Raw genomic sequence first — 14224 nt, forward strand, 5'->3', positions numbered from 1 at the left:
GTGTGTGTGTGTGTGTGTGTGTGTGTGTACAGGGGTGTGTGCACGGCAGCGGGGGGAGTAGAGAGGAAGGAGGTACTGAAGATGTACAGAGAGGGCACTAATTTACTGCTTTACGTGCAAGAGTTGAAGGTACAGGTCTTTGTACCCTGGAACGGGGTTGAGGAGCTGGGAGGAGCATCCCGGCACCAGACAGGCGCGTGCTTGCTGGTGCCCACAGCCCAGGCTTCAACTCCTGGTTTTTCCACGTCCAGGCCGTGTGGCCTTGGCACATCACCGTGCCGTGGTTCCTCCTCTGGGCAGTAGAGGGGCCTCTGTCAGGGGCTTGAGACAATGTGAAGCGGCCGTCAAAGCCTTGAGCCCCGGGGGGAGCCGGAAGGAGAGCTGCTGCTATTACTGGTCCTGTCCCCCCCCCCAATTTCGTTTCCTTGGAGATTCTCATTGTCGAGCAGAATGGAGACACTGGTCTCTCTGGAGGTTCAGAGAATGTCTTGGAGTTCTGGCAAAGGTACCCCCATCCTCCCTTCGGGCAGGACTGCCAGGCTGCCGGGTGGGGATGAGACCTGGGGGTGAAGGGTGAGGGGGCGGGGGCTTCCAGGCCTCATCAGCCCTCTGCAGTAACAGCTCGTGCAGGGACCTGCCAGTGACCCAGATCAGGGGGCCTCCTGCCAAGACAGCGGAGCGTGGCTCCCTGGAAGAAACCCCCCAGTAAATGCGGAGCAGAGGGGTGCAGAGGTGGGGCCAGGCACCGCGGACTGGCGGAGTGAGGCGCAGGGAGGGGATCTGCGGGGATCTGCTGTGCGTCACCCTGAGTCAAAAGAATATCCATGCCTGGGCTCTGCTTCCAATGTGTGCACAGGCCCCATCCTGCGACATTTCACACCTGCCCCCATTCTGGCAGCGCTCGGACACCCCCGGGTACTCGCAGCACATCCCTGAACCACCTGTGGGCAGAATCACCTGGAGTGCTGGAAAAGCAGGCTCCTGCCCCTCTTCCCCCTCCCCAGTCTGCCCTGCGGACCCAGAGCGTGGCCTCCCCCGCCGGGAGTTTGAGCGGGGAGCGTGTCAGGGCCGTCGGGGGCAGGCCCGTGTGCATTTGGAGCACAGAAGCATAAACGCTTCCCCCCTGAGCAGAGCCTGCTGGCAGAGATTTTCCTGGTTTGTATCCCAGGCAGTGAAGGCACGGAGAGTCACTTTGGCGCTTAATGGAAGGTCAGGGATGGGCGGCAAGGAGCTCTGCTTCCTGTAGGTCGAAGAACAGGCAGTGTCCAATGCTTCTGCAAACCCTGGGCTCCACCTTGCCGCACACAGGGCTCTGGGAACAGAGCGGGCTTGGTGCCCTGTTGTGTTGTTATAGTCACAGGCAGCCGGCCCTGCCTAACCGCCCCCTGCCGCCCCAGGGGCTTCTTCACTGGACACGTATTCGTCTCCCAGTGCTGTCGGAACAAGCTACCCCTAACTGAGTGGCTTAAACAATAGAAGTGCGTTGTCTCAGTTCGGGAGGCTAGAAATCCAAGATCAAGGTGCTGGCAAGGTTGGCTCCTTCTGAGGACGGGGATGAGGCAAAATTTGCTCCAGGGCCCTCCCCTGACTTCTGGGGTCTGCTGTCAGTCTTTGACATTCCTTGGCTTCTAGAAGCATCCCCCAGTCTCTCTACCTCCCTCTTCCCATGGCCTTCTCTCTGTGTGACACTGTGGCCAAAGTACCCCTTTTATAGGGACACCGGTCATATTGGTTAGTGACCTACCCAACTCCAGGCTGACCCCATCCTCACTGATTTCGTTTGCAACAACTCCACTTCCAAATAAGGTCACATTCTGAAGTACTGAGGGTTAGGACTTCAACATATGGATTTCAGGGAGACAGCTCAACCCACAGCAGGTGATAGAACAAAGGGAAATGGGAGTACTACCTTTCGAACACCTAAGCCCAATAATCCCTAAACTCGGGGCTCTCGGGTCAGAGCCGTCCAGGGCAGGAGAGGAGAGTTCAGTCATCCACCACGTGCTTTTCCTTTTCACTAACGAGAGAAGAGGCACAGCACAGCAGGAACCTTTAGCACGCAGTGACCTTGCCCACACGGAGAATAAGACTGATCAGAACAGTAATGCCCCTTTCCTGGAGGGGAGGGGGCTCGGAGGGGCTGAGCAGAGCTAGATCTGGCATAACATGGGCTGGAAGGTTCCCTCTATACAGGGTCATCTGGAGGGGGCCACCTGGTAGCCCTGCCCAGATCTAGAAGGAGAAAGCAGGAGTCGTGGCAATGTGGAATTCCCAGCCCCTTCTTGGTCCCCTCGAACAAATGGGGACTTAGAATTGTCAGAGCTACATTGGCGCAAAGCCGGTCACAGCAGGTGCACAGTGTGGGGCAGGGGCCACGTGCTCAGGAGGTGTAAGGAGTGGGTCTGCCGGTCACATGCGAGCATGGGAGGGGGTGGTGCCCCACCAGAGCCGCGTCCAGGCCTGTGCTTATCCAGCACATCTCTTTGCCTGGAGGCCCTGATGAAGGCCACTCACTGGCTTTTCGGAGCAGGAGTCATTGAGTGTGCTGTGGCCAGGGGCAAGTGACAACGTTCCGGGCAGAGCGGAACAGTGGAGAAGGGGTTCTCGGGCTGGGAGAGATGGAGAGCTCATCTTGTCCCGTCTGCGGTGCTGGATCTGAGTCCCTTCAGTCAGCACTCGGGCTGCAGTTGGTGGAACCGCGTTTCCACGTAGGAGCCGCTGGCTCTCTGAGCCTGGATTTCCAGGTCTGTGAAATGGGAATGATGCCTGCGATACAGGATAATTGTAAGAGGAGAGACTGTGCACATCAAGTACTTTGCCCAAAAGAGACACGCAACGGGGAATTATCGTTACTGAACCCCGCAGAGAATTGAGACTTTACATAAAATATCCGAGAAGCAAACGAAATAGATTTTATCTCTTAATTATCTAGCTGTGAAATCTTACATGGTCCCGAATCACTTTATTCTGTGAAATCTACAGAACCTGCAAATAATAATGTTGATCTTGCTGGATGGTTTAATGATATTTGGCTCTTTTAATAAGTCCTCTTGGGAGAGCCAAGAACGCTAAGACTGAATTTAGCGACATAGAGGAGAGCAGACATTTTGGAAAAGCCGTTTGGCATCACATAGCAACAATGTGTTGGCATTCAGCTATTTCATTGTTATTATCAGGTGTGAATTCTAAATTCAGAGTTTTTGTCCCCTTAAAGTCATCACTTCCCAAAATAGGTTTCTTAAAAGTGCAGCTTTCCCAAATGCTAACAGCCCCATTTTCATTCAGGCTAACAAGGACATGAGCAGAAATGAGGCCACATTCTCCCACGAGGTCAGAGGGCAAGGGTAGCCCATGGTTCTCGAAACAGGAAGCCAAATAGGAGGGTTTCAGAATGGGTTCATTAAGGGTCTGTTCAAAAAGGGACATTTGGGTGGCTCAGTAAGTTAAGCATCTGTCTCTGGCTCCTGTCATGATCCCGGGGTCCTGGGATCGAGTCCTGCGTCAGGCTCCTTGCTCAGTGGGGAGTCTGCTTCTCCCTCTGTCTGCCGCTCCCCCTGCTCGTGTGCTCTATTTCTCACTCTCTCTGGCAAATAAAGAAATAAAATATTTTATAAAGGGGGAAGGCATGGCAATGGAGGTTTGAACCCTACCAGCTCTCTCCTCCTTCCCTTCATGAGCTTATCCTCACAACCTCGGCCCAAAGAGAGTCAGGGAAAGCACTCAGGTTGGCCGCGCAGAGCGACCACCCAAGCTCAGTCCTTTCTGGGGCATCACCTGGGCAGCCCACCACACTGAGAACCACGGCTGCTTGCCATCCTGCAGACAGCCCTGCCCCAGGGGAAGACAGGTGCCAGATCTCAGTTAGACAGCAGGTGCCGGACCTTCCTCCCTGCTGTGTGACACTGGGCAACCCCTTCCCCTCTCTGGGGCTCCGTTTCTTCATTTGGCAGTGGGCAGGGAGAGGGTAACTTAGGATCTCCAAGCTGTGGCCTTTTCTACCTTATATCCATGCTGGATGAGGTCCAAATATGGTCACCGGTGCTGAACACTCTTGAGAAAGAGTAAGAGGCTTGATTTGGGGGGGGGGAATTCCATTGACACAGAGGAAGGCCTTCATTTCCTCACAGCCTGGAGTTAGCCCTACTGAATGGAGCTGTTCGATGGGCACTGGGGGACTTTCAGAAAAAATGCCCCTTTGAGACATCGGCTGTATCTCCCACATATCATGAGGTCACTCGAGGGGACCCTGGCTGCTGCCGTGGCCAAGGGCCACCAGAATTGCAACCCTGGGAAGAGGCCTTTGTCACCTGTGGCTTCTTCCTGATGCAGGACGTACTCTGAGCTTTGCAGAATGGTTGCAAAATTAATTTCAGCCCTCCCTCCCAGGCAGCCTTCTTAGGAGGGCAGAGCTGGATTTGATGCAAAGAATCAGTCTCTTCTAGTCGTAGAGATGATCTTACTCAACTGCCTTCTTTTTCATATGAAACCTACAGGCCCGAGGAAGGGAAATGACTTGCCCAGGGTCACATAGCAGGACAGCAGCAGAGCTGGAGCCAGCAGCCAGGCCACTCTTAGCCACTAGCCTATTTCTTAGGTAAGCCTGGGTTCCAGAGTCAGACAGACCTGGGTTCAAATCCTGCCTCTACAGTTTACTGGCCGTGTGACCTTAGGCAAATTACTCAACCTCCTTGGACCTCTATTGCCTCACGCGTGAACTGGAGACAGTCACATCTCGCCGGGTTCCACAGTCACACGTGTGAAGTACGTAGTTACTCCAGGAGCTGGGGTGAACTGAGGGCCTGCTGCACCGTCCAGTCCTGCTGTTGCTGTAAGGTGCCATCCAGGAAGCAGTCCCAGAGAAGCTGCGGCTTGGCCGGGGAGGGGGCTGGGCTCTGGGTAATGGGCTCCCCGTGTCTCCGCAGGCTGGTGGAGCTGTCCTCCTCAGTGCCCATCGGCTCCCACTGGGGGGTGCTGTCCAAGTGCTTGGCCTACAGCAAGGCCGCGTCGGACCCCTTCGTGTACTCCTTACTGCGACACCAGTACCGCAAAAGCTGCAAAGAGATTCTGAACAGGATCCTGCACAGGCGTTCCCTCCGCTCCTCGGGCCTCACGGGCGACTCCCACAGCCAGAACATTCTGCCAGTCTCGGAGTGAAGGACGCCGCTCTTGCTGGACACCGAGGAATGGCACAGTTGGTGAGAAGCGGGGAGGGAGGGCTCGGGGTCCCAGGTGGACACCTCCAGCTGCCACCCACCTGGCCAGCCAGCCAGGTTCCAGGCCGGTTCCCTGGCTCGCAGGGGCTCTGAAGCCTGCCTTCCGGTTCCTTGAGGGCAGAGCTCGGACTGTCCCTCTTTTGCACCAAAGGACGACCATGGTTACGCGCTCTGGGCTTTTCTTTTGGAGAAGCCCCTTGGAGCTCCTGGACTCCCCAGAGACTCCCCAGGAGTGACGCTGAGTCCAGTCATGATCAAGGACACGCAGTGCTGGTGGCAGGTGAGGAAGCATGGCGTCCACCTGCTTCGTAACCACTAGGCATTGGGATCCATGCTGAAGAATAGTGGTGGTCTCCATGACATCAGTCATGCTGAAAGTGAGGTTGGCAGTGGCCATTCGGCCTTATGTCCAGCATGGCTACTCTTCTCCACATGGTATTGGTGGCTGCTTTAACCCAAATATTATCCAGCTGGTACTCACTAAACTGTGCTCTGCTGGGACTCTTGGGACCCTAAGCCCAAGGGGAAAATGTTTAACAACTAGCGGCTACCCAATTGTTGCCGAGCAGTGGTCTTAGAAATGGTTCTATTGGATTAAACTCTGGTCCCCCACTTTCCCGCAAAAGCTAACGTTCGTGTGTGTAGACAATCTTAGCATGAAAATGGTTTAAATAGGCAGGCAATACATGTAATAATGTTCTTGGAGGTCTGACCTTGAAGTCACCTTCTTCTGATTCATGCGTCATAACTGTTGGAGCCAAGGAGAGGCAGGAGGAAGGTGGCAGCCTGGTGTCCCCACCCCTGGTTACGACCTGAATTTGCAGGAGGCCTTTCACCTTGTCTCACACATCTCACCCGCACATCCTGTGAGAGGCACCCGCAAGAACTGACCTGAGCAAGGTTCAAGCGTTGGTTCTAAGGCACTCGGTTCCATGGTCCTAGTGGGTCCACATCTAGTCTCCATGAGTCTATCAACAAAAAGTCGAGGCTGTCCCGGGTGATCAAGTGCCCTGTGTTAATGAAGGGAGGGTGACATTTTTATCAAAAATGATAACTTCGATACCTATGCCAACCCATTAGCAGCCCCATCTTGAGTTACGGAAGCCAAGATGAGTGGGCCGTGCTTTCTACCCATCCGTCTTTACCATTTTGGATGATGTGTGAATGCTAAGAACAGTTATTTCTCGGTCCTGTGTTCTGATGCCTCCGGCATAGAAAGGACGGGGAGCCTCAGGCTCTGATAGCTCATTCTCTCTTTCCAGTTCTGTGTGTCCTCACTTTGGAAGTGCGGGGGGCGGGGGGGGAGGGGGTGGAGGACATGGTCCAGCAGGGACCAACTGGGAAGAATCTGACAATTTTTACTGCCAGGGGGCCCCAGTATGGAAAGACAGAGAAGTGTCGTGCCCATCTCCTTGAAAAGATGTTGCCTTATTTAACTTCGCTCTCCATTTAGAAAAGAGATAACTGAGCCTGGCCCAGTCTTGCCTCCTTTCAAGGGTTTCATGGAGACTGGAACAGGGACAGACGTAGCTTCCCAGGCCTGGGCACCTGTCAGTTACAGTTGGAGGTGTGCTTACACCTGCCTGGAGGAGCCCGTGGGCCATGTTCCTCCCCAGTTCAGTGTTCAGGGACATCACGTTGGTAGCTTGAAATCAGCCGTGATGGGAATATTCAGGCCAAGAAAATCAGCAAAGTCTAAAACCAGGACTTCTGCTCCACTGAGGGCTGGTTGCTCAGCACCTCCCAGCACACCACGGCCCAGACGGGACCCCGTGTGTTGCCGAAAACTCGCTCTGATTCAGAGCATATTCGCGTGAATCGAGTTTGAATCACAGCAGACATTCATTTCTGTGGAACTTTCCTAATGAGAAGCAGCCGTTCACTCCCACCCCGCTTGTCCCAGCACCAAAAGTATAGAGTCAAGAAGATATGCCCAACTGAATCCAACCGTCTCCCTTTTCACACAGATATTCTCAAAATTGGGCGACAGAGGAGTAGGGACCTAGTAGATGAGGCCAGTCGACAGTCAAGTTCAAGCAGCAGAATGTGTTTCCATCGATGTCAGGGAGTGACTACGTCAGGTCCTCCTGCTGCTTGTTCTATGTAGACAGACAACCTATGATACTCCCAGAAGCAACTAGACCTCTCCAACCTCTTCTTGAGCTAAGAAAGAAACAAAAAATCTGTCACCCACACACCACCACACATCTTAAAGAAGATACATGTCATAATGTTTGCCAAGCCCCTAGGACTGCTAAAAAAACAAAAAACAAAACAAAAAACAACAAAAGAAAACCAGTTATATTGGCATCATGTAGACAAAAGCCCAGATAAGTCAGCCAACGGGGTGTTTTCACTATTGTTCAGACAGGCATTAAAAGCCAAGGAGAAGCAAGAAGAAAAACATTACCTTAGCGGTCAGCACCGACTCTGCCGTAATGACCTTCAGATGAACGCTGGTGTTCATCTATGCCCGGTCTACGAGATTTTCCCCTGGCTTCATTATTCCCAGGTGAATTATCTACCTCATTTGGTAATTTAGTTTATCCAACGTAACATGGGTTTCTCAGGTAAAATACTTAGAAACAGCAACATCATTGGGCCTGGGAATACTCACTTGACTTCAGTGTAGCGTGAGGCTCGATGTGTAAGCCCCAAACTCTGGTGGAAGCCTGGATCAGGTGGGAAAGCGTTTCAGGAACTTGGAACTGAAGCCTAGCTTGGGGGGTGGGGCATCCAATTCCTGGCCCCCCACGCAGGGCTCTGTTTCTAGCCCTACACGATCAGAAATGTAGATTTAATCCCCGGCCCCGGTGGCTTTTTCAGTCACTCTGCAGCTACTCCAGGTTTTTCTCATACTTCTTGAAAGAGAGGACGTCAGAGCCCTAGGACCTCCCCCGCCCAAAGAACCACCAGCTCATGGTGAGGGTCATGGTATCTGGGATTTGTGTGTCTCGTGGTCAGCTGACCTCCCAAAGGCGTGCCGCTAAGAGCCAGCCTGTTTTTACGGAGAAAGCGGCTGGATCGTGAGGGAAGTTGACTTGAGCCACCTGATGCCGGCAGTCCATGCCTTCTAGGATTCAGCTCAGTCTCCTGTCACCCTGAGCAATAAACCTCTCTCCTCGTGTTTCTGAAATTAGTTTTCTTTTTCATGGTGCCTTTCTCTCTGAGAGAAGACAGACAGAACAGGCTGTGCCCACGTGGAGGCAAGTAGATGATGCCTGGGGTGTAGCCTGTGGCCATGCATTTCTAGAATTTAACCCAAATGCAGGATAACCCAGATGGCTTATGGTTGTAATGAGGATATTTTATCAAGTGCCAGAAATCCCTTGCATCGTTTCCTTTCCTTTGGACCTTGAACACCACAAGGAAGAGTGAGATCCTGGGTAGATTTGTGGCTCCCACTGCCTTTCTGGAAGGTTTAAAGCATCTGAAACAGCCTTTGGGTCTTGAACTTCACTATCCACAAGAATCACCAAGGGAGCGTGTTTAAAATGCAGATTCCCATACCCCCTCCTCGGAGATTGGTCCGAGGAGGTCTGGGCAGGACCTGGGATTCTGCATTTTCAAACATCCATGCCCAGGTGACAGCTGCGGGTGGCTTCCCAACTCTTCCCTGAGAAAGGGGATCTTGGACACCTGGATAAACTCCACGGAAAGCTGGATCTTTCTAAATATCTCTGTTTCGTCCTGTATCTTTGCCCACATTTCCAGATAGTTCTATCTCCAGCCTCATTGAAGGGCTGAGTCATTTCGCTCTCAGAGCAACAAAGCGCTCACTCCATGAAAGTCTAAAAACCCGTCTTCAGAGACTCCGCTGGAACAGCTGCCATCCTCCCCTCCAAAGGTATTTGCAAAGCAGCCTCATTCCATTCCGCGGTGCTCCCGAGAGGAAAGCGTGGGTGTCTGCAGGGTGTCGCCTCACTTGGGGCCGGGGACACTTGGTTAGAGAGCAGGAAGCTGGCGCTCAGAGGGTCCCACGGGGACACCTGCTTGGGTCTGGACTCCACCTCTGCCTGGGAGCCTGGCTGTGGGAGCCGGTGGCGTCTGGCCCCTCTGCCACGAACCACAGCCAGCCCACAGCCCTTCCCACCCAGCCTCGCTCCCTGGGAGAGGAGCCAGGCCGAGACCGGGCCAGAGGGAGACGGTGGTGGATGCCGACCCTTGGGTGTGGGTCTGTTTTTGGTTCCCCACTTCATCCAGCAAGGCTGAGCCGGCCAGGTTCCCCCGGCAGCCGCTCCTCCTCGTGACCGTGGTCCACAGTCCTAACAGCTTGTGTGTACAGAGCGAGGCCCACAAGCCAGCACCGGGCTGAGTGTTTTGGGTCGTGTTTCCCTGAGTTCTCACCATAACCCTAGGATGTACGTACTAGCATCTCCTTTTCAGACCTCTGGGAAGATCTGTCCATCCCGGGGAGCCAGTTAGAGACATGTGAGGGGCAACGCAAAACAGGCCACGGTCTCCCAGAAGGGTAGGCTAGTGTCAATGGGCAGTCCCCCGCTGTACCCAACCGGGGCAGCTAAAGGCACAGCAGGCATCTTTCCATCATCAGCAGAGAACACCTTGCCCCCAGCCTCTGTGCTGACACCCACACCCACCAGCCGGGCCCTGGGGCCCTCCCATCCCACAGCCACCACTTGCTTGGAAAGGATTCCTCTGGACTTCTCTTTCTCTAGGGGAGTTTGGGGGGAGGGGCTGAGCAGAAGCCCCTGGACCCAGGATTTATGGGTCCCAGGCCCTTTTCATCTACAAGAAATCTATCTGACCAGATGTCTTAGGTGTCTGAGGATTCGCTGTCAGCCTGAATTTTCCTGAAACTCTGGGCCAGTAGCCCTTATGACATCAGAACAACACAGCACTGCCCTGAAGCCAGAAGGTTCTCCGTGGGAGACCCTGGTGTTGGCCTAGGACCCCGGGCTGAGCCAGCCGTGAGGAGAGGTTGAGTGGCCTCCCTGGTTTGCTTTTAGGGGTTCAGAGGAGAAACTTGGCTGAGAGCAGTGTGCTTGGCAAGCCTCTCGACATTCCCAGCAGGCTCCCACTTTCTCTCAAGACCAGCTGGCCTTGCAGCCCCAAAAGAGCTAGCCCAGCCCCTGGCCAGCTGCCTTTGCTCTGCTGCTGGCCAGGGCCGTGGCCCGGAGGAAGGAAGAGAGGCGGGAAACTCAGGCTTGCTGTTGCCTCCCCAGTTCCCACAGAGCCATGACGCCAGAGGCCTCCTCGTGCCTCCTTCCACAAATACAGGGCATGAAATTGCTCATCTTCCCGGGGAATCTGTATCGGGACAGGAAAGTGGCTGGGACACGTGGCTTTGGGCAGCCTGACCTAGACGTCACGGCTGAAGCAGGGATCTCAGGGGGGTGCGGAAGTCCAGGAGAGCAGAGTCCTGGAGCTGTTGGGGAGTGACACGTGGCAGCTGCAGGCTCCAGCCCAGAACTGCAGAAAGATGTGCCTGTCACTCCTCAGATGTTCTCTGAGCCCCTTCTGTGTGCCCAGCCCTGCGCTGTGTCAGCCTCTGGGGGAGACAGGAAACTACAGTATAAGACGGGGCTGCCCAGGAGGGGTGAGCACATTGCCAGGGACTGCAGAAAGAGGGCTGAAGCACTTGGCCAGTGGGGAAGGAGGGTTCTGGAAGGTTTTTTAGAGGGAATGACATTCGCCCAGAACATGTAGTAGGGAAGAACATAGGAAAGACACAGAGGAGAGGCGAATGTGCACGGTAAGGAGTCTCATGGGCTCAGAGCTTAGTGTATGCCCAGGATTGGTGTCAGGTGAGCCCCGAGGAGACAGAGTGCCTCCCGAGAGAGTGACCATGATCTGTGGCCCATGGGAGATGATCCAAGCCTTGAAGTTAGGAGTACCGAAATGAGATCTCTTAGAGAAAATGTGGGGGGAAATCCACCTGCATTTAGCCACCAAAAAAAGAAAAGGAAGAGAAGAACAAAGGAAGGAAGGCAAGATGGAAGGAAGGAGAAAGGAAGGAAGGAAGGAAGGAAGGAAGGAAGGAAGGAAGGAAGGACCAAAATGCATTGCCTTTACTTTGAGGGGCATCTACATTTAACAGTGAGCAGGAGGGGGGCATAATTCATTCTTCAGAAACCAACCACACTTGGCCAGGGCACCTCCCTGACAACATACATGAGTGGGAACAAAGGTACATCTTCAGTAGCGAGTGGACATATGCAGTAACCCTGAAGGGTCCTAATGGGCACTACCATGTACCCCCCGGGACAACTGGAAGAATTCACACAACAGGAACAACCATGTTTGTGGAAGTTGTCCTCATGCCACGTGACAGTTCAGCCACACCCCCTTCACACCCACACCGTCACCAGGCTTTGTACAATCGGCTCACGCAGAGTGTCATGTAAAGACGTCTCTAGCATTTCAAGGTCCATCATTAAGAATCTACTCAATCTTAGCCATGCTGTAGTTTATCACGTACTCATATTTAAGGATTTTTAAAATAATTTGGATTGTAGACTCCGGTAACTGTGCACCTTTGGGAATGCTTGTGCTCTTAGGAAGACGGAGTCGTGGCATTTCCTGAGTCCTTCCTCCCGCGGGGCCTATGACTCTGTAGTCGCCATCTTACTTCTCCCCTGGTGGAGAAGAGCCGTTGCACGTATGCAAGAGAACCTCAAGTCCATGTTTTGATAGTTTCAAAGAACCCCAAGTCTGTGTTTGGACACGAAAGCCCACTCTGATCATCACCGTCAAGGCCCTGGCCTCAGGAACAGCCCAGCCTTCCAGAGGGAGGGTGTTGGGGAGAGCTTCAGACGCCATCACGATGGCGCGCCACTGATGGCTTCATCCGAGCCGCCCCGCTTCCTGGTGACCAGAGCAAAGCGATGGCTCATGCCTGGCTAAAACACCAAACACCCAGCCCCCCGCGGCTCAGACTGCCCTTGCCTTGTCTACAAGTCATTTAATACCAAATCCTGGCTTGAATTACTTTTAACCAAACCCCATGCTCTAAAAACCTTAAAATGCTAAGTTCCCCTGAAAACTGAAATCATTCCAAACCTCAACAATCCTGTTTTACAACAAGGATGTAAATATAACCTCTTCTGGAACATCTGAGGGACAGGTAATGAGGGTCGTGTCTCGCCAAGCCCATCAGGGTTTCTCCAGGGGAAACACGGTTAATTGCAGGTCGCGAACAGCGTTGGCAGTCCAGTGACAGCTCATAAAGGTGCCTTGCCTTACCTGCATTGCCACACGGGGCATTTTTCTAAATATTGGAATAGGCCAGTCTTTACATTTGTAGGCTCATTTGGGGGAAGAGATTGAAACCCTTGCCATTTGGACGTGTGTTATCCATTTTGGCGAGACAGCTTCTGGGAGGACATAAATCTATCCCTCTGTTGTGTCTTGTGGCGGTCAGCCTCCCTGTCTGCCCGCCTCACGGAGCATGCCCGTCTCCCAGATAGAGGCTTTACCCTGCTCGGTGCCCAGTGGGAGAACCATCACTTCTCTTGAGTGAGAGAGACTAGTTAGACTTTACCCTTAGAACTCTTTGGAAGCTCCACACCATGAAAGCACCAAAATCAAATTCTCGGCCTACCTTGAGTTTTCATAGATTTCAGTATTTTTTGCTGTCTGTGCAAAGCGGGGTGGGGAACTTACACCATCTGTAGCTTGGGGCATCCAGAGAACAGGCCAGTAGAGGACGAAAGGGAGCCCACGTTAAAGAAACTTGAGGCGCGTGCCACCTCGTTTACCATTCCACGTGGAAATGTACTTTATATTTGGACACTCGAAAAATACTTTTGGAAACCAGGATTTAGACAAAGAAAAGATATTTCATTCCCGGAGACAAAGTGATCTGGCTCCTGTACCACGTTCTATCCCTGATGTCAGACCCATAGGAAAATGGATATGTTTATGTTGGAGCAAAGGTGCCCATGGACACGTGCGTCGTGACTCCGTGCTCCCATGAGTATACGCGTATGGGTCAATGTTCACAAACTCAAAACAGCTGCATAGTGAGTATTAAAAAAAAATGAAGCAAAATTTTAGCAGCCTCTAATGTTTGGTAACATGTAGCTTTAACTTTATTTTCTCCTAATTTATTAAACAGAACTATAGTTCCATTAAACACACACACACACATTACTAGTAGCCTTCCCAATGTGGCAATATTACCTTTCATGTAATACACTTGCCAACACTGTTTTTCTGTTGCAACGGGACTCGAGATTTTTGAATCCAAGGCCGATGTTGCCTGCTCTGTTTACAATGGCTTGTGTTTTGTGAAAACATATCAAATGTTGTAATATATTTTTATGATAGAATCGATAGTTAATACGGGAGGGGGGGAGTATATATTGTGATTCTGTCCAATAAAGCCTCCTGTTATAAAATCTTGTCCACACTTTGATGACCTGGTGTGAACACATTTTTATCATGTACAAGTTAATTGTCAGAAATGCTGGCTTTACGTAACTCCACGGTGGGGCATACGTTTATACTTCTTTTCTCTCCTATCTTCCTGTATTGTATTCTATTTTCTCTTCCATCTCCACTCCCCAGATGCCCGGGCCTCACACAGCCTTCTGAGGGGTAGGTCCTCATCTTTTGGGGTCACTTCTTGACTCGCCCAAGCCCATAGCAGCCACCCCCTCCCAAACACACTTGCCCAGGGACTGACTGCCTGTCCCTGGGAGACGCATCCCCCACTCCTCCCAGATACTGCACAACTTTGCCCTGACCTCGCTGGGCCCACAGATGCCTCCAGAATGGCCACAACGCAGGAGGCATCCTTTGCCTAGGTGAGCTTGGGGTGAGCCCCACAGACATCCTCTCTGGGTGGGGTCCAGGCCACTGCTCAGATTGGGCATCTTTCTGCCCTGTGGAGCTAAGCTGAGCACCCAGCTGCCTGGAGGAGTGCTGGGGTGGCCTCAGGGGAGTGGCGTGTGGGTCCCAGCCTAGCCCCCAGGGGAACAAGGAAGAAAGAGGAGGGAATGCCAATGTCCTGGCAGTGGGATGTCCCAGCCAACGGGAGCCTCGTCACC

The 14224-nt window shown here is 52.9% G+C and overlaps 1 protein-coding gene across 1 annotated transcript in view; it reads left to right on the forward strand.

Moving 5' to 3' along the window:
• GPR26 (G protein-coupled receptor 26) overlaps nucleotides 1-6485 on the forward strand; it is a 26637-nt gene extending 20152 nt beyond the window's left edge. The window contains exon 3 of the mRNA XM_002927250.3: nucleotides 4923-6485. Within this exon, the coding sequence (XP_002927296.1) occupies nucleotides 4923-5154 (232 nt within the window). The 3' untranslated portion in view covers nucleotides 5155-6485. The remainder of the gene's footprint in view (nucleotides 1-4922) is intronic.
• Nucleotides 6486-14224: the final 7739 nt, after the last annotated feature.

Source organism: Ailuropoda melanoleuca, chromosome 6, assembly GCF_002007445.2.
Source record: "Ailuropoda melanoleuca isolate Jingjing chromosome 6, ASM200744v2, whole genome shotgun sequence".
Taxonomy (NCBI): domain Eukaryota; kingdom Metazoa; phylum Chordata; class Mammalia; order Carnivora; family Ursidae; genus Ailuropoda; species Ailuropoda melanoleuca.